The sequence below is a fragment of the Metopolophium dirhodum genome, chromosome 6 (genome assembly GCF_019925205.1).
Source record: "Metopolophium dirhodum isolate CAU chromosome 6, ASM1992520v1, whole genome shotgun sequence".
NCBI classification, from domain to species: Eukaryota; Metazoa; Arthropoda; class Insecta; order Hemiptera; family Aphididae; genus Metopolophium; species Metopolophium dirhodum.
Genome location: NC_083565.1, coordinates 3,829,084 through 3,849,862, shown reverse-complemented (window position 1 = coordinate 3,849,862; position 20,779 = coordinate 3,829,084). Strand labels below are relative to the sequence as shown.

Here is a 20,779-nt window from a genome sequence, read left to right as displayed (position 1 = left end):
ACAGGGTGTTTAATCAAGCACGCTCACCCCCTTTTTTCCTTTAACAAAAAAAATAATAAAATTCTGATGTATGGCATTTTTAGCTATACTTAAGGATCATATATTTAAATACTTATAGTTTTTATATGCAACTTAATAATAAGGAGATCCCGTAAGCCGTAGTGATACAAAATCATTATTTTCAAATAAAAACAATACCCTTTTTTATTGACAATTTTTAATGTGCCGATATAAATCAAAATTCGAACAGATATATTTCTGAGATATTAAGCTTTAAGGTAGGTACTAAGCACAATATAGTCCATAATAATAGGTTTTAAAGATATAAGTGCTATGTATCACCGTACGATGATTTTCAATGTACCTATGTGGCTATGTATACATAATTACTATAGTAATTAATATTAATTTATTATACTTTATAATAAGTAAAAATTTCTGAGTACCTACAAAATAATAATATGTATAAATAGTATAATAGCTGATATTAGATATATTTTTAAGATCATTATTAAGGACTATTATACTTGGTATAATAAGTATTAAATCATAAACTAGTAACTACTAGTTTGAATTTCGATTAGATTTCTCGATCATTTCTCGATAAAAAAATCATTAACTTAACAATTTACAATAAATATAGTGATTCTTATTTGAAAAAGAAATTGTAGCGCCACAGGATTATATACGCCATAAACAATCGTATCTATAAGTTTTGGAAATATGGTATTCTACAGTGTACCTATATGTTCACAAAAATTGCAAAATTCTGAATTTGAATAAATTAGTTATAGAAGGATAATGTTTGGTGAATCACTCTGTATATTATATTATATAATACTAAAATCGACAAAGTGTAAGTGCACATAGGTATAAATGGTATAATATACGCGTCGAGGTATAATATATAACAGTAATTAATAATTATAAATACCTCTTACCTATAGGTACTAGATGATAGAAAAACGATCTTTTTTTAAAGTAGGTACCTATTAAAAACTATTGATCGATATTTTTTACATGATAATATAATATATTTGTTCAGTTTAAATCACAGTGGCACAGCGCGTGAACAAATACAAATGGATATACCTACCAAGTATACTTAGCTAATTTTTTTTAGTAGTCAAGACTTGATATGACTCGTTGAAAGGAGTCAGAAAAAAAATCAATTAAATTTGAATGAATATTTTTCAACTTGAAAAATGCATTGGTCAGCGATTTTTATATTGCACTCTCGTTTAGTCTCGTCTCGCTTCACTCGTGTGACTAGCGACGGTATTGATGCGAACCTACCTATTATTATTTTTAATTTTAACGTGACAATAAGTTATTATAATAATCAAAAAGTTGTAAGGTTTACCGAAAATGTCAATTTGTTTTTACAAAATAGGACCTATAAAATAAATTAACAATTTCAAAAGTTTGACTTGCTCAAAATAAAATGATAATCTACTATCCATAATATATAGTTTATAATTTTAAAAATTATGTTCAATCGAAAATAATTTGAAAAAAAAAACGTGTTAAAGGTGTCACGCATAAATTATGTTATGGCAGTTTTATGTAGGCATATTATAATTCTATTTAAGTAATATTATTAATTTTGAAAAAACATTATTTTATCATACAATATTAGTTTAGAATTTATAACAATTTAAGTAGCCAGAGTAATAACAATAATAAAACAAGTATAGGTAATCATTGCAATAAAATTTGATTTTATATACTGTTGAAAATGGGCGTCATAAACCAAAAGAATAAATAAAAATTATAAATTGATATGCATATTTTATAATGTGTGTATCACCGATTATGGCTTATTTCTCAATGATCTTATAATTCTTATATATACCTCACAATATAATCGTATAATATTCAATATTGAGTTATAGAAATTATTATAATCCAATAATTCCGAAATTTATGTGGGTGCAAAACTGCAAACATAAAATTTACATCTTACTATACATTATTGTATTTCCAATTATTGGCATTATTAATTATTAATTATTATCTATATTACTAGACGCCTAAAACGCCAATAATGCAGACCTTTTATAATTTTTACTGATTTTTGAAATATTTTTCTTTAAATAATTTTAAGTCAGTAAAAACAACATTATTTTTTAAATTTGTTTTAAAATGATATTAAATAATGCAAAAAAAATGCAAAAAAAATTTTAAACTTTTTGATGTAATGAGTGTCTACTCATGTTTAGAATCACATTGTATATAATATTTAGACAAATTATTTATAAATTATAATAAACACTATAATTACATATTGATCGATCGTTTATCCTTAACAAAAAAAAATAATTGAACAATAACATTGAACAGTTACTAAAAAATATTACGTTCAATACCTATAGAAAACAACTAAAAGTATATGTTTATGTGCCCATTTATTATTCCAGAATATAATAGAATACGGACAGACGACAGTATAATATTATACCTAACATACTTTACAGAGTAACACATTTTATATACATTATAATATTATAGTTATAATAGTTTTGAGGGTGCGCGCGGTTATAAAAATATATTAAACAAACAACTTTTTGGAGAAAAGTTAAGGCCATACCGTAAGTACCTATAATACGTATATTGTAATTTGTAAATGCTAATAAACAATTCAATAAGGTATGATAATTTTATTTCTATCTGTATACAGACATACAGTATACAAGCGAAATATTCACCAATGTTAGATACTTGTATGTATCTATATGGAGTTTAAAATCGTTTTTTTTATTTACTTTTATTACCTATAAATAATAATGATTAATTAATTTGTTAGACGCCTGTTGTAACAATAATAATTGCAATGTATATGTTTGAAACGAATGCGATTTTTTAGTTTAACTTTAATATGAAACACGTAGGTATAATAATATGTATATATTATAGCTGATAATTCAGTAGTTCACATTATATATTCATTAATGAGCACCGACTGTTTATATATTGCTAATCATTAGGAAAATCACTATTTTTGAAAATGAAAATGTCGCACAAACGCGAAATTACGAATATACTAAATCTGCTATAATAGTATGTATAGTAGCAATAGTAGACTATTATAGTAGCCGGAATTTTAATTAAATTTTTTTTATATAGTCTCACATTTTTCGTTATTACATTAACAACCCAAAAAACTATTATGGTAAAGATTTTCGTCAGTCAAAAAAATGTTAAGATTTTTTTTAATTAATTTGCTGTATGTACGCTCTTTATTTTATACTTTAAGTGTCACTTTATAGTTAATTATTTCCTCGCGTATTTCTCAAATGAATTTCACAACTTCTCGAGAAAATTAAAAATTACTTTATTAAAATCTCAAGCACAATTTTTGTTTAATTCAAAACTTATTGATTTAGTAACATGACAGTTTAAATAATTTTATTGGTCGCAAAAAAAAATATTACTTTCTAAAATACCTTGGACATAACAATAATTATTTAGTTTACAAAGTTTCCTTGTTAGGTTAGGAATTAAAATATACATCGTCGTAATAATTTGATAACTAAAATGTTAAAAAATTGTATGGGCATGTCTATAAATTACATTATTACATAATCTGTCAACATTTTTAAGATTATTATTGAACCTATTAATAAACTAAATTTAATTAAAACTGGCTTACATTTCATTAAATTATCTTTATTGAATGATTTTTTGCAATTCTCTTGAAAACTAATGGGTAATTCAAATAAAGATGACGTGTTTAAAATACAATTTCAGCAAGTGTTGTAAAAAATAAAATTCAAATATTTTTGTAACCGGTATAGGGACCGGTAATGAACTATAGAGGTCCTTGCTAAATGTTAATGTTAGATTTCACGCTGTAAACAATACTCTACGTGTCGGAACTCTAATCTATACAGTCATACTCATACAGACAAGTGACAACAGAGCAATAGGAGTATAATATATTAATATGTAACTTTTGGAGCACTCCTTATAAAATACGAAAAACAGCGATATTGACGTTCCAAATTTAAGAAAAACATATGTACATCTATATAGTTGGTACCAGTAGCGTATTAAGTAGTTGTTGTTATAATATATAATATTATAGTAGTTGTAGAAATATACTCGTTATGTAACAAATTTTACAGTGTATTATATTATATTATTACTTATAGTAGTTATGCTGCCCGAGTACAGAAATATAACAGTAGGTACTTGCTAGTAGGTACTACTCGTTGTTTGTTATGGTAAACTATAGAAACTATGGAACTTATAAGTGGTACCTAATACCTATGTATACGGTAAGTATATATTATATTAATTACAATTTATATTACACTATAACTAAACGTCTAAACAGTAGACGCCTCTACATAATGTACTTTAACAGGTTGTTATATAGGTTGTACACCTAATATAAATCTAATATTATTACCACGAAATCGAGTGTAAGTGTAAATGGCGCGCGTCGATGCACTCGAATTATAGTCGTATGAATATAATATTATAACAATATAGGTACCATTCCTCCACCTGTAGGTCTATGTCTATGATTATGATAATGTATGTGTGTATCATACTATCATACAATAATATTATGTTATAATATTATAGGTAATAGTTATACACGCAAATATAATATACAGCGCGAACGCCGAAACTCATGGTCAAAAATAGCCATATAGCTACAGAGTGCTGGTTATACGCATATATATAATAATGTATATTATTATTTATTATATATATGTGTTATATTATTGTGGTGTCATAGTCCGATAGTCGCGTATACAATGCGAGAATTATATAAAGTACCTACGTATGTAGCGACTAGTGGACGAGAAAATCGATCTCGATTTATTCCTGGAAAATGTATAAATCATTCCATCACTGTCGGTATGTATCTACATAATAATATAATACGTATGTGTATAGGTACCGCGGTATACTTAATAATCTATAACAATTATCGCGGTAACACTACAATGTCGAGCTTGTGCATCTACCCACTAAAATATTACTTATTATATTGTATAGGCGGTTGACATTCGTCCCGATTTCGCCGGGACAAGGAACGTATCCATCATCTGCCCCTCCCCCACGGACCCACACCAGAGTTTACAGCACACATACATAATTCCACATTTCTTAAAGAAATATTCAATCTAATAATAGTCATCGGAGTGTCTCAGATTATAATTTTGTATAAATGGCAGCCATACATATTAATATATTAGATAATACTGTAGTACCTGTATAATAGTATATGATATGTACCCATTGCAGGCCTGTCCAGAACTCGGAAGACCACAAATATAGGAGAGGCCCTTAGCTTAAAGTTTTTAATTGATGAAAATTCCATACACCCGACACCCCATCTCTACCAGCACGCGAAAAAATACGCTACTGACTCGAATGCGTATATTATTATATCATGATTAAAATATATTATATATGTTCATGTAACAACAAGCGAATCGGATTTTATTTAATAATATTATAGATTTTCAACGGAGTTGAGAATCTCTTGAGTCTCAACTTGAGATCCATGCAATGAATAAACACGTTATGTACAATTCACGGACATACATAGTATAATAATATTTCGATTAGAATATTATTATTAGATAGTATAATATAATATAATTTAGCAACGCGTATCTCGACGACCTTGATGGGCCAGTGTGATTGGGTTTTCCGCATAAAAAATGTGAGTTTTTTTCTGCGATTCCACGATTCGGAACGGGTTAGGTATAGGTACGTGTAATAGAAAATATTTTTAGACAAACCGGGAATTTATCGTAATTTTTATACGTACCGATATCCATGGCTACATATTTTTTATTTTTTTTTGTTCGAATCGCGGCGTCCACACTCGATACTACCTATACAGGCTATACATAATATACATAGAACATTGCAGATATTCCTCTAAGCATTCGTACAAAACAATAATATTTGCAATTACGTTTCTGCGTGTTGGCACAAAATAAATAATAATTATTATATTATGTTATTGGCTTCGAGAGACCTGCAAAAACAACTCGTCGACAAATACAATATTATTCGATTTGTGGAGCGTTTTGCGCGCGAACCGCAGTCACACACGATGTGTATGTGTCTCCCCTGCGGTCTTCTGATTTTCGAACAATAGTATAATAATTATTTAATTCAATAATAAAAATATATTCGTCGGTTTTAAGGTATCTACTGACTACTGTTACACTGTCACCGGTGTCCGTGACCCGTGTAAACGGTGTGTTTAACATACAGTACCATAATAGATAAAAATATTCAATTAGGTACTTCATTCATTAGCGCAACCAGAGTTTTTAAACGAGGGGGGGAGGGGGGTGTTACGAAATGTTCTTTGCAGTAAACAAAATATATACTTAATAAATTATTTTAGATGGCCCAAGCTCCAAAGGATGGTCCGGACCGTTGGGGCACTCCCCCTGGTTGCGCCACCTTCTTCACTGTGTGTCCGTATGTCCGTGGTTCATAGTTTTTATAGGCTATATCAGGGGCAGATCTAGGGGGGGTTCAGGAAATTAGTTGATCCACAGTTAATATTTGCTGATCAAATTGGCCTCTTTTCAGATCTTGGGTAGTATAGTAGTAGTAGTAGTCGAATAAACACACATACAGTATAAATACATTTTTTTTGTTTTATATACCTAGTACACAAGTATAGATTTCTAATCTGGTTTTAATAAGTGGCCCTTTGAAATGTTCTGACCCCCAGTTTCCTCTCCTGGGCTATATACTTTATCAAGGTTCATATTTCAATATTTGTTTTCAAATCACGCCGTTCACACTCGATAGTGTGTATATATATAGTATGTAGAACAAGGAGGTATTTCATTAAAAGAGAGTACACAATAATAACATATTAGGCAATCATGTTTATGCGTAATAAATCCATTTCGATTTGCGTGCGGTTCGCAGTGACAAACGCGATAATCCATTGATCCCTTCTGTGGTTTTCTGATTTTTGATCTATAGTATAATAAATATTTAGTTTTAAAATGAAAAGATTTTCGTCGGTTTAACGTGTCCACTAATTACTATTAAGGGCGGTTCACACTACACCGTGTCGTGTGAATCCCCCTTTACACTCGTCGTTTACCGTGTAAACCGTGTTACGGTTACCATAATGGTCCATGATATACCAAATGGCGAATGATTGAAAATATTCAACTACATCACCGTGTGGTCATGTGGTTTATAATTATTGTTTTATAGGTACCTCAGTGGTTGCAGGCTTAATATGTATATTTTATTTTATCAAATAAGCTCTTTCCTCACTCGTTATAGTATACAACTATAAAATATGTATAATATAGAACATAGCGCAAGCATTCCGTACAAAGCGTTCCAACACAATAATAATATATGCAATTATATGCTTATGCGCAATGGGCACAAAATAAATAATTACCTATAATATATTATCGTCGACGAGCGACTGAGCAACAACAGTGCGTCGTCGATTAATATACATTTCGATATGTGAAGCGTTTCGCGCGCGCGAACCGCTGAAGTCACCACTCCCCGTCACTTAGCAGTTTTCTGCTTTTCGCGACTAGATAAATAATTATAAACATAATATTAATAATTGTTTAATAAAAATATTTTCCAAGGTTTATTGAGTTTTTTATCTCGTCGTAGTGGCGTTTATCAGATGCAATTTAAGTACTTGTAATGTTTATAAATCATAATATACGCTGCACATGGTTGGCATTTTCGACGACCGACCGCGCAACAATTATTATCGCGGATTGTCGGTAAAAAAAAGCATAAAAATGTCGCTCGCCCGAGAAAACTTCACCGCGCACAATAATATGTATGGTGCCGCCGTGCCGGTGTTCTAATAATCGTGTCCTCGTATAGTTATAGACGTGTTTTCATTTGAATACAAATTTTCCTATTGTAAGACACACACGCGCGCACACACTCACACCACGAAGCAATAATAAACAAATTCATGCTCTGAATTGAAAATAATATTATGTTCGATATCATAATATTTGAAAAACTATTAATAATAATTCACAATCGTATGATGCACATTGGCCGCCGCCCCCGTTACAAGTAATACGCGCAACACGCGTATACCGGATTATAGATAAGTAATAATATATTAATATTATAATATTATAATAATAATAACTATAATATTCGGATTACGACGTCGTTTTCAAACGATGAAAAATATTAACAGCAATAATAATAATAATAATATGTTAATGTAAAATAATAATATGTAAAAGCGGTACGGCAGCGAAACGATTTTTGAAGCGTTATATTGTGCGGATGGAGCTTGGGGGGAGGGGGGGCTAGGCGACATGAACGCGGTTACGCTCGCGTAACCGAACCACGTACGGCGTACATATTATTATACGTTTTTGACATTGTTATTGTTGTGTATACATTATAAAATATAATTAGTAATTAAAATGAAAAATATTGAAAACGTGCAGCCACGACGACCAAAACGGTCGCAATAAAACATTCTTTTTCGCATCGAATGCGCCAATTCAGTCGTTGCCAGTGTTGCCAAAACTCATACATGAAAAAAAGTAAATATTGTATGTAAATAAGCTAGAAAAAGCTATCTCATTTTTTCTTTCAATAAGCTAGAATAAGCTAAAAAAAAATTCTTTCCTATTTTTTTTCATCAATTAATAGGCTAAATGGTTGATCCCCAATACTTGCCCTTAGAGTAGCTTGAAAATGTGGTGATAAGACATTAGTTATTACAGTTGTACACTTTGTACGATGCATTCTTATGTTTTTGCCTGCTTCCGATTCCTGGAATTGTTTCTTGCATAATATTCCGAGGTGGTCACAAGACAAAATTGAGCAATGGACTGCGATAAATAATGCTAGAGCACCTTCTGCAGCTGCTGTCTTTAATGAGGTCTGTTGTACAAAAGCAGTCATTGATCGAGACGTTGAAAACGCTTTGGAGGCCTCTAGATGTTTTTTTGATTTTGAATGTTGCAAAAGGTCAAAACGTTTGGAATTTATTTCAGTCTTGCAAAATCGACATCTACACTTAGTGTCGTTTTCTTCAATTTTTAATAACCAGTCTTTAAATAAAGATTCAACTAACCACTCATCTCTAAATTTCTGTGGGTATTGAGTTTTACCCATACTTATAACGATGAAATAAAATATTTAATTAAATAAATAACAAACAGTACTACGCGGATAACTCAAACTAAAATTATTGTTCTATACTTCTATGACTCGAGATAGATAAACACACTAAACAGTAAACACTAGTCTACACACTCGATCATCTAAATATAGTTTAAAATTAAGTTATAATTTTGGAGTTAATGATAACGAACGTTATCATCATGAATCTCTATTCTCGAATCATGTTGTAGTCCTTGTTATGATTAAAATTTAAAATATTATCTTAATTCTTCACTCGTGATCACGGTTTAAGATATTACTATCTTAAACCGTGCTTGTAATCATAGATTATGAAAGAAAGACTTTCTTTGTGGTCAGCCCGCGGGTAAGTAGGTTGTTTATCTACAACCGTGATAATAAAGAATTGTATTTTATTATAAAAAAAAAAATTTGTTTTTTGAGGAAAAGCTAAAATAGCTATATTGCCTGTATTATAACTGCAGAAAATGCCATTTAAATAGCTACCTGCTAGATCAATATTTTCATAGCTAGACGTCGATTCAAAAAAGCTAGATCTAGCTATAAAATAGCCAGTTCGGCAACACTGGTCGTTGCGCATTGAAACCTGAAAATACACTATGGTGTATACAAATACAACGATGATAAATTACGTCGCCGACACTCGACCACCCATTTGGGTGATGTGTAACCCCACCTCACTCCACTCTCGACTCATGCCGGCCACACGACCTATTGCTCGCAAAATGTAAACTTTGAGGTTGCGTCCGTTTTTTCTATTTTCGTACGCTAGCGTGGGCAAGACGCGCGTAGCAACTTGCGAGTTGCGATCGTCGTCTGCCGTCGGCGTACAGAGATCGACCACAAACATTCGCCGATACATCACCATGACAAACATAATATTATTACAATATAGGCATTTGAAAATTGTAAACGTGCGTGCTGAATTTAATAATCGATTCATGATCACGTCATTTGGTTAACGGCGTGAACATCCGCGCTAACGTCCAGACCTGACAATTTAACTGAAAACTGTTTTTTTTTGTAGAATCTCTTTCATATCGTGGAACTGATTAATTTAAGGGAACTTTCCAAAACAACTACTCTCGATCAAGTCATGTCCGTAACTGTTTTAAACACGCCTTAACTCCCCCAAGTCCGCTGGACGCCTGAACGCATTCGTACGAAAATCGCGGCGGCGTTTGGAACTAGTTGATAAATTAAATATTACCAATTTGATAAGACAAAATAATAATAATAATAATATTATATTAGACGATGCGCGCCCAAGAGGATGAAAAAAAAATGAAATTAGTAATCGCGCAAGTGTTCGAAGGGCATAACGCAAAAAAAAACGTCGACGGCGTAGATCGTATAAGTGGTAGAGGAGGGCGGCCGCGGCTTGCGGCATCGGCGGCGGTGCGCCTGTGCCACGGGTCGATTGTTGGCGGCGGAGTACGACGAGCGCCTCCCTTCCACGTCCCCCGCCCGTACATTGCTACACGCTAGAGTGTACGGCGTGCGCGGCGGTGACGGACGACGACGACGACGATCGTGACGGAGGCGGCGGCGGCGGCATGTTCGGTTGTGGTAGTGGCCGGCGGCGGTGAGGGCGCGGTGTTAGTCGGCGCGGCCGCCGTGTTCCTGTTTTGATGACGCAGAATTCCGTGCGCGCCGCCCGCACCCCACTCCGCCGTCAGACGTCATTTGACGTGGCTGCTACGTAGCACTCGCTCGGGCCAGTCGGATCGCAGGACCAAGCTCTCGTACGACGTAACATTGTGACTGCTGGTAAGTAACGGCGGCGGGCTTACGGGGCCGCGCGCTCGCTATATACCTTGTTGTGTTGTCATCACTCCCGTGTGTCTCCTCCGTACCTATCTCTCTCGCCGCCGCCGCCGCCGCCGACGCCGCTGTCCGACGTCCGTCCGCGTCGTTATTATTATTTTATCGTTTACGTTAACGTTCGCTGTCACCGGTCGTGTTACGATTTACCCGTTTGATTAATATTATTATCGTTACTCGTCGTTTGCGGTTCCGTCCGGCCCAAATCACAGACACCGACGACGACACTTCCGCCGAATCGTACTCTTCCGCGACAGTCGTACGACATTTTTTCGATTTATAATAATTTATAAAAATATTCACAATGTCGTTCTTCTCGCGATGCCCGTCCGCGGCTGTCCTGCGACGACACGGCCGGCGTGGATCACAATACTACGACGACCGGCCCGCGAAATTGTACAATCGTCCGTGCGCGTTATCACCACCGCCGTCGTCGTCGTCGTCGTTACAGTATTATTATTATTATTATTATTGTTGTCGAGAGGTTTTATTTATTTTTGTTGTTTACCCCTACCCGATCAGACCACGGACGGAGCCGATGCCGGATACCCGCGGAGACTGTCCGGCGACGTCAGAAAGCCAATTTAAATGTCGTAAACAAACCGAATGTATTTTTTTTTCACTTCTCGTGGCCACCGGTGGTCGGACACCGGACGACGCGATCGTATTAATTGTAATACCTTTTTTTGTGTATGCACTTACTCGCGAGCGGCAATCGTCCGTGCACAACCGTGATAGTGTAGGCCTTTACACCGCCACCTTGACTTTACAGTTAGTCAGTGCCATGATCAAGGGTTTTTTTTATTCGTTTGCGTAGGACGTAACGACGATCCGATCGTGTTATGGACGGTATGGTAGAAGAAAATGGGACTGGCGGTTCAGTTGACGCCCTCGTCTCGCAGGGTACTGGCAGTCCTATCGTTGTCACGTCGGTAAGTCATCGACGTCAAACAGCGTTGTTTATCTATACTTGTGTTTGTCTTTCTAACATCGGTAAATAACTGTCGACAGGTGCACTCAGTCATCCAGGCGAACCAACAGTCAGTCATCCAGACTGCAACGCAAGGCACCATGCTCACCAAAGGCAATGTTATATTGCTAAGCAAGCCGAATTCAGTTATACAAACCCCTCAAGGAAATATACAAACTCTTCAGGTAGTAGTATATTTTTATATTGTCCAATTAATAATAATAATAATCGTTTGTTCCTATTGAAATGTTGCAAATCGAGTGTGCTTATATGAGACTTGTATTTAATATTTTATTATCTGTTGACCTTATTACAATATTATATAATTGCATTTCTTATTACTTTTCAAGGTTGTTGAAGCCGGTAGTGATGAAAGCTTATCGGCAAACGAGGATAGCCCAAAAAGAGGACGCCACGATGCTTTAACGAGAAGGCCGTCCTATCGGAAGATCTTGAATGATATCGCAGGTTGTTTGATCTATCCGTGTGTTGTATGCTTCCAAACATTTTAAATAATTACAATTACATTTTCCGTTTAGGCGGAAAAGTTGAATCATCCGGTTCAGATTGTGATTCAAATCTTGACAGTGAATTATCTTCAAATTCATTGTCTGCTCATTACCAAACTGGTGAGTTAATGTATTTATAACAACTTAATAATATAGGTAGTGTAAATTGGATTAGTTGAGTTTTAATTTACTATGGGATGACAGACAATAGCCTCAAAATATTTACTTTTTGTACCTTCAAATAAACACAGAAATTAATCTTAGTTTTATTGATGAAAAGGGCATTAAATTAATATTGTTCAACTAGTGTGAAATTGTCATAAGTAATAATATAAATCTACAGACCTACAGTATACAATATATGTATAGAAACCATACATAGTGGACAAAGTAATTAATCAATTTTTTAAATCATATTTAAATTTTTTTCAAACGATTCAATTATTTAATAAACAACTAGTTTACAGTACACATTTAACTACTTAAATTATATACTGTTATTAAAATCCATATCACTGATTTTGTTGAAGTTAATTATAACAGTTAAAAATGTTTATAACTTTTATTATTGTCATTTTGGAGTGGAATGGTAAACTGTTTTAAAAACATTCCATTATATCATATTACTAAATAGCCTCGAAAATAGCAGACATTATCACTTTAAAATGTTTTGTGTGCTACTGCGGGTATGTTATCACTAATTAGTTATCATATTAAATTAAAAGAGATAATTACATTCTAAACACAATTATGAATGACATCGTATTAATAGGTTAAGAAATTGTAAACAAGTATTTATTATTAACATACAGATTCCTGAATAACTATATTATTATACAGTTATTTGCTCACTTCGAGAAACTATATTTGACATAAATACTGTACATATTGTATAATTTACAAATATATAATACACTTAATATAACATGCATGATTAATAATAAGTGATCTTATACAAAGTACAGATATTAGTATCATAAAAAGAAAATGTTTAAATTACCTTCCTAAAATAAGGGTTCTGATTTTATGATAAATGACAACAAAAACTCTTAAAATATGAAGAAAACCAAAAAAAAAAAATGTATTATTTTTATTAATTATTTGTTATTAATTCTGTTGGTTGACGACTTCAAACTGACAAACAAATCCACCCATTAAAAACACATTTTAATAGTAGGTTCTATACTTTATGGCCTATGGGTACTTTGATAAACGCTTAACAAGTTTTGACAAGTACTTTATCAATACATCTATCAATGATAATGACACATGTGTAGTGCTTACTATGTACTAATATTGATTATGCAATATCTTCACAAGGTCTTATCATTTTTTACTGTAAATATGTACAAAACTATTGAAATAAAATATAGTCAATTTAACACAAAATATCAAAAAAAATCTTACTAAAATTGATTCCATTAGATGTTAAATAAATAACCATTATTTTTCCATGTTTTTTAATTTTAACCCTACATATTATAACAATACTGTTATATGTATAATGTACACAATAAGTCTTAGTAAGCTCTTTAATAGTTATGTATTTTAAGCAATTACCAACGAATTTTGTACCACTGGTATATGTTTTCATAACTATTGTTTATATTTCAGTTCCTCCAGCAATTCAGTTAAGTAGCCAAGGTGAAATGCATAATATACCAACATTAACAATGTCAAATACAACTTCCACTGGTGGTGGTACTATATTACAGTATGCGAGTCAGGATGGACAATTTTTTGTACCTGGTAAATTTGTTATATTCAATACTAATAGTATAAATTAGCACTTTTTAAATATGTATTATAAATATTTTTTAGTTGTTACCCAAGGAGGGAGTTCCACTTTAAATACAAGTTCTTTGGTACCTGAAGACCAAGTTAAAAAACGTGAAATGAGGCTATTAAAAAATAGGTAATTAATTGTATAAGCTAAAAGTACACCACAATATGATTTTGTCTTCACGTGGACAATATTGTATAGTGTATATAAATTATTATTGGTTAATTAGTACTTTTGGTACTGGCTCAATGTCCGTGCGGTTTACACTAAATTATTCATAATGAAATTTATATATACGTTTTTATCAGTCATATTCTAAGTAGCCAAATTGTGATTTGTGTAATTTATGTTGTCAAAGCATCTTTCATGTTAATAATATCTCTAATCATCAAATTTAGTTTGCTTGTTTTGGCGAAGAAATCACCAATACTTCTTTTTAAGTATGGTGATTATAATAAAGTGGACACACAATTTAATCTTATTTTTTTATTATTATTATTAATTAACCCGCGAAAACAGGCCATTGGGTGGAGGTTGGTTTTTAATTGTTTTATTTTTTTTTTTATTGTGGGGAGGATACGGTTGGTTTGAAGTTTGAACACGTGTATATGTGGCTAGTATTTGTCAATAAAACCCGGGTGGTCCCCTATCCGGGAAATAGTAACACCGGCCTATCAGGCTTGGCTCAAGGGGTAGGAGATATAAGCCCACGCCTAGGGCTGCACTTTAGTAAGAGGGCGGCATTTTCAAAATACTATTAATATTATATTGTTAGGGGTGGCAAAATTTGATTTTGCCTAATTCACCATTTGTGCTTGAGCCGGCCCTGCGGCCAGTGCTGATACTGAGGACAACAACCACTACACTCTTTATTATTCAGGAATTTGGTGTAACTATTATTATTATCATTTTGTGTTGGTAGGTAAATACATTTCAAACTTGTGAAAGTTAATCTCACATTTTTTCTTCCTTCCAATTAAGGTATCGTAATGGTACCCATTAATATTATAAAAAGTCACTAAAAATAAATAATAAATAAAGGGGCATGTACTAATGTCTATTCGTAGATCGTAATAGGTCAAACATTGGAGAGGTGCCATATATTTAATATCTATAATAAAAATAAAAAAATCAATATTTCTAAAAACACCTCGGACTATTTAGTATTTTATAAATATGATTAATGTTTGATGGCATCTGCATAAGATTATTATTGATGCATAAAATAAATTTATATCGTGCTATCACACTACAGTTTTGTTAGAGAGCGGGAATATACAGTGTGACTACAAAAATCTAGTGTTAGGTAATACTTCTAATTATTTTAAAACACAAAAATTGACTAAAAAGGTGTGTTTTCTTGTTCAATATTTTATGGTAATTTATGCTTTACATTATTTTGCAGAGAAGCAGCAAGAGAATGTAGACGAAAAAAGAAAGAATATATTAAATGCTTGGAAAACCGAGTATCTGTATTAGAAAATCAGAATAAAGCACTAATTGAAGAGTTAAAAGCGCTAAAAGAACTTTATTGCCAAACAAAGACTGAATAGAAATAGTTTTTGAATCTTCAAATTTAAGAGAAAAAACAAAGTACCAGTCATGACCAAAATTGCATGCTTAAAGTGATATTTTCAAAAATCTTGTAAGCTCATTTTAACTTATATAATATGTTTTAATCTTTTGGTTATGTTTGGAATTACGTAATTTTTAAAAATGGTTTATTTTTGTTATATCCAAGAAATTAGTAAAAGGGTCAATTGTGCAGTTAAATGAGTGGCCAATTCCGTGTAAACGATTATTTTAGTGCATAATTGTCTACTACATGACATCACAGTAATTTTTTTTTTAATATTTTCAACGAATTCATGAGCTTTTGTATTATCTAAGCAGTGACATAATTTTATATTCTAGTGAAATTTGAAACTAAAAAAAAATAGATTCTTTTCACAATTAGTATTGGCAAACTTTTTTTTAAGTGTCAATCAAAAGAATTTATGCGGTAATTAATGGGGTTTGTTCTAAATTTAAATTATTTTTTCCCTTAAATTTACTTGTTAAAATGTACTATCCAGGTTTGGTTATGATAAATGGAATGGACTATTTTTTTAAACATACAATTCTCAAAATATTAAGTTACCTGTATCATTGATTGGATATATGTATATTTAATCAATACCTGTATGGTTATTTCGATTTAAGATAATATATAGATAGGTTGGTTTATTTTATGTACTCAGATATATTTACCATTTTTTTAAGCATTGATATTTGCCATAATTTTATTTTATAACCATCAATTTATGAGTTTTACAGTTTGTTGAAAAAAATGGTGTTAATAAATGATATTTTACAGGGGAAACATAATTAATGTTTCAAAAATAGAGATTAATTTTTTATTATTTAAATAATTATATTAATTTATAGAATAAAAGTAAGGTTTTATTAATACTTAAAACATTATGCTGAAACAGCCTAAACAGTGATAATGTTTCACAGAAATGAGACTAAAATGTATTGCTTACTTCCAAGTTAATTGAAACTTTTTTTCATATAATTATAACTTGAATAATTCTATAAATTAGTTGAAAATTAACCCCTGTTTGATGTTAATTTTGGAATTGACTACCATTTATCATTTAACAAAAGTTGAAGAACTCTTTTGTGTATACATATTCTATATAATATATCTCGGTATAATTGTTAAAACGGAACAATAAAATATTTTGGTAGAAATTAGATATTTTTAATTTGTTTAGTGTAAATAGTTATTTTAGATTTGTTTTATTATTATTATTTTTAAATGTAAATTGAGCATAAACTTGTAATTTTTTTAATGTAAATTTGTTGTCTATTAGAAAAAGATTATTTATGAATATATTATGAATTTGTTAAATATTGTGTATGGTGTATAATCGATAATCATGTTTCATGTATATATTTATATATAATATGATAATGATAAATATTTTTAATACTATTTTGATAAAAAAAAAATCCGTTGAAATTTAAAATGGATACATTGTGTGTTTAACTGTTTATATAAATGTAGACTAGATGGTTGAACTTCTTTAATCTGAACTCTGAAAATAAACCAAAGATAAAGAAGCTATAACCAATTTTTTTACCAAACAAATTTTTGATTATTTTAAATTTGTTAAATAGATGACTAATTTATATTATAATTTATTTTGTTTATTTTGTTATTTTTAGTTTGTTTAAATCTTTGTTCAGATAAAGGGTTAATGTTGTTATGGTATATCTTCTTATTAACTTGTATAATTACTATTTTTATAATCCTATTTGGTTTTATTGGTATTTTTTTTCCTTGGTTCACGCGAAATGTAATTTTGAACGGCAAGGGTGAACGCAAGAGGAAGGAGTTAACTCTCGTAGAAATATCTGGAAAACTAAAAATAAAATTAATTTACATTTTTTAAAACTTATCCCTGCGTTTGCCCTTGTCAAATGGAATTAAAATTCTAAATCGACTGTGTAATTGTTTTTTAAATCTCAATTGTATATTAATCAAACACCAATTTAGTTGGTGTATATAAATATCATGATTTATGAATTCAGATAAACTACTATAAAGTTATATTAAATCGTGATAAATATTCAATTTCTATATTTTCTGATCGTTGGTATGGTTCATACAGTAATATTATTTTATGCCATAAACATATCAATCATATGTCATTCATTTTACACAATATGTATTATGTACCTATGTAAGTCACATAATATGTGGATATACATATATATTAAAATATATTTGTTACCCCAATGTAGCTCAATTATATGTTATAGCACTTTTATCTGAATAAATCATATTATAATATTATATGTTGCCAGAAATAATAATAAATAAGCGTACATAAATAATGTATAAGCGTTATAACCTAATTTTCAAATGTATGAACATGGTAATCTATTGGGACTCAATGATGAAAACATCTGTTTTTCCATTGCTTATTGTTTTAAATATGGCATAGAAATATTGTTGTTTCATCAAAAAGGATAATGAACAAATCAGGTTTAGGTGAATTATTCGAAAACCTGTGTATTTCAAGTAGTTAAGAAAGATGCGTTCAGAAATGAACTCAATAAAGTTCGAGATTTTTATGATTTTTAAGCATTAATAACGACATAAACATAACGCTCTAGTTTACCACTCTTTTAATTATCTTTATAATATATTAAGCTATAATAACTGTTTTTGCAATTATCTTCAGTCTTTAGGTAATGAGTAGTGAGTACCTAAATTGAAACCTTGCCCTCGGCCTGTAGTTAAAAGTAGACAGGTAAACAGTCACTCGCTATACGCCTACTTCTCCGGCCGTCGATCGTCAATATTATATCTTTTCATCATTAATCGTAACTATAAGATAATGTTAATATTCATACCTTAATACCTAATAATATTAAAATATTTACTATTATATCCTATAATATGCCGTGTATAGTGTAGTAGTGTACTTTATAAATCTTAAGGTAGGTACCTGGATTGAAAAAGTCATTGTGTATGTCTATGTATAATAAAATAAGTAAGAGTTTCAAATCTCCAGAAAAAATATATTTTAATTTCAGCAAAATAACTGTAAGCATTTAAATAGGTTCTTATCTAATTTTGTCAAACTTTTATCTTAGAATATCTAAATATTATACTAGCTGAATAACCCGGTGTTGCCTGGAAAAAAATGTTGATTAATTAACTCCTTTCAGGTTCGCTGTGGCCGACATACATATCGAAGCAAAATCAGATTATATTTTAATTTTTAGCCGTTATCACGCGTGGAGATGCCCGTGAGTCTCGCTTATGGTTATGCGAACAGTCAGGGCTGGATCTTAGCTTTTTAACACCCGGGGAAAATTAAAAAAATACGCCAATCTCAGGGTTAACCAGAATTAGTATTTTTTTTACGGAAAATCAAGCACACTCACACAGTATTGTGAGGACCAACACTTACAAAACCTTTTGCAATATACTGGACCAATAATTTATTTACCATAAATAATTTAAACGATTTTAAACTAATCAAATAATAGTTTAGAAGCACTTCTTAATGGTGTATTTAAAGCTAAAATATGTGGAAAATATTTCCAAGTTTCAGGCTTAGAATAAAAATAATATTGATAGTAATAACATGTATAAATTATTTATTAACAAATCTAAATTAGGTATCCATTGCTTACTTTTAATATAAAAAGCTTTATGTAAAAGAACAATATTTAATTTGCAACATAACAATATTATACATTTTTCATTTTTAATATTTGTTACAATCAAAACTTAATATTATGTACCTAAATACGGAAAAAATACAATGAAACAAAAATGTTATGTACTGTAAATTGTAATATAATGATTATAACATGAAATTTACTTTATCATGGATTATAACTTATCGATAAAATGTATATGTGACACTCGAATTGCCTCCTAAACTTAGGTAGGTGACCTTTTTTTACTTGAATTGCCTCTCGGCTTTTTCGGAGGCAATATTCGAGTATACCCAAATGGTCTACTCGAATTGCCTCACATGACACGCCTGGAATATTAATTAATATATCGATAGTTGTACGTGTACTATCGATTATTATATTATTTCGTAATGGTCAAAAATAAAATGTTTAAGACAGTATAATTTACCAGACAGATTAATTTTTCGAATGCAATAATCTTATCCGCGATTAGTGATTAGTCTATCATCACCAGTTCAACACAATCATTTTCGTTTTCGCAACCACGATAAATAACACGTTATTATATAGTATACATACATTTTTATAAAAATGAACGTGATAAGCGAGATCAGCGAAAAGGGTAAAACCATTATAATATGTGCCTAATATACCTAACCTAACCATTATAATATGTGATGGTTTTAAGTTTGGATACAAAAAATAATTAGCTATTGACATTAAACGGTGGACATGTACGGAAAAAATATGTACAGCCTATTTGAAAACCGATCAACGCAATAAAATCCAGTTCGAAAATAGTAAACTTATTCACGATTGTGCGAAAGACTCAGAGCAAAAAATTAACAGACAGATACTCAGCAACAAATTGAAACGAAAAGCTTTAGAACAGATCTCTGAACGACCAGCAAAATTATTTTTAATATTATCAATTATTACTGCTGTGTCTGTCTATTTATTACAACATTTATTTGTTAATTTTATTTATTTTTTTTTTGTTTATTTTATTTTATACTGTTTATATTATGTTACACTATACAACTTATATCATTATTATTATTACTGTTATACTATGCGCCTGACACGAATAAAAAACAACATTTATTTTATACAAACTTAAGTTTTTGACTGTATAACAGAATGATATTTCATCTAAATTATGTTTGATATATTTTTTTATAAATCGATTAATTATAGCTATCGCAGGCGATTACAGTACAAGAGTAGGTAGTGACCCTCTTAGGAAGCAATTCGAGTGAATAATATTTTATGTGCTATAAAATCCCAACCCTGATAATTAATAATAAGAATAGGAAAAATATTTCA

General features: G+C 31.0%; 1 protein-coding gene across 2 annotated transcripts; it reads left to right on the top strand.

Annotated features, from left to right (window-relative positions):
* Window positions 1-10,473: 10,473 nt before the first annotated feature.
* LOC132946412 (cyclic AMP-responsive element-binding protein 1) lies at window positions 10,474-17,507 on the top strand. Of its 2 annotated transcripts, none has more exons than XM_061016405.1 (8): window positions 10,474-10,932; window positions 11,804-11,918; window positions 11,998-12,141; window positions 12,307-12,424; window positions 12,496-12,585; window positions 14,080-14,214; window positions 14,287-14,380; window positions 15,654-17,507. In XM_061016405.1, exons 2-8 carry the CDS (start codon window positions 11,829-11,831, stop codon window positions 15,799-15,801), a joined length of 819 nt encoding a protein of 272 aa, XP_060872388.1. In that variant the 5' UTR covers window positions 10,474-10,932; window positions 11,804-11,828; the 3' UTR covers window positions 15,802-17,507. The 2 variants fall into 2 exon arrangements, with proteins under 2 accessions (XP_060872388.1, XP_060872387.1); XM_061016404.1 differs by having other exon boundaries at window positions 10,478-10,932; window positions 11,998-12,144.
* The last annotated feature ends 3,272 nt before the right edge of the window (window positions 17,508-20,779 follow it).

Excerpts from the sequence above, each read along its gene's own strand:
- LOC132946412 (XM_061016404.1), top strand. The coding sequence starts at position 11,829 with ATGGACGGTATGGTAGAAGAAAATGGGACTGGCGGTTCAGTTGACGCC. Across the intron at positions 11,919-11,997 it reads GTCCTATCGTTGTCACGTCG|GTGCACTCAGTCATCCAGGC; the intron begins GTAAGTCATCGA and ends AACTGTCGACAG. Across the intron at positions 12,425-12,495 it reads GATCTTGAATGATATCGCAG|GCGGAAAAGTTGAATCATCC; the intron begins GTTGTTTGATCT and ends TTTTCCGTTTAG.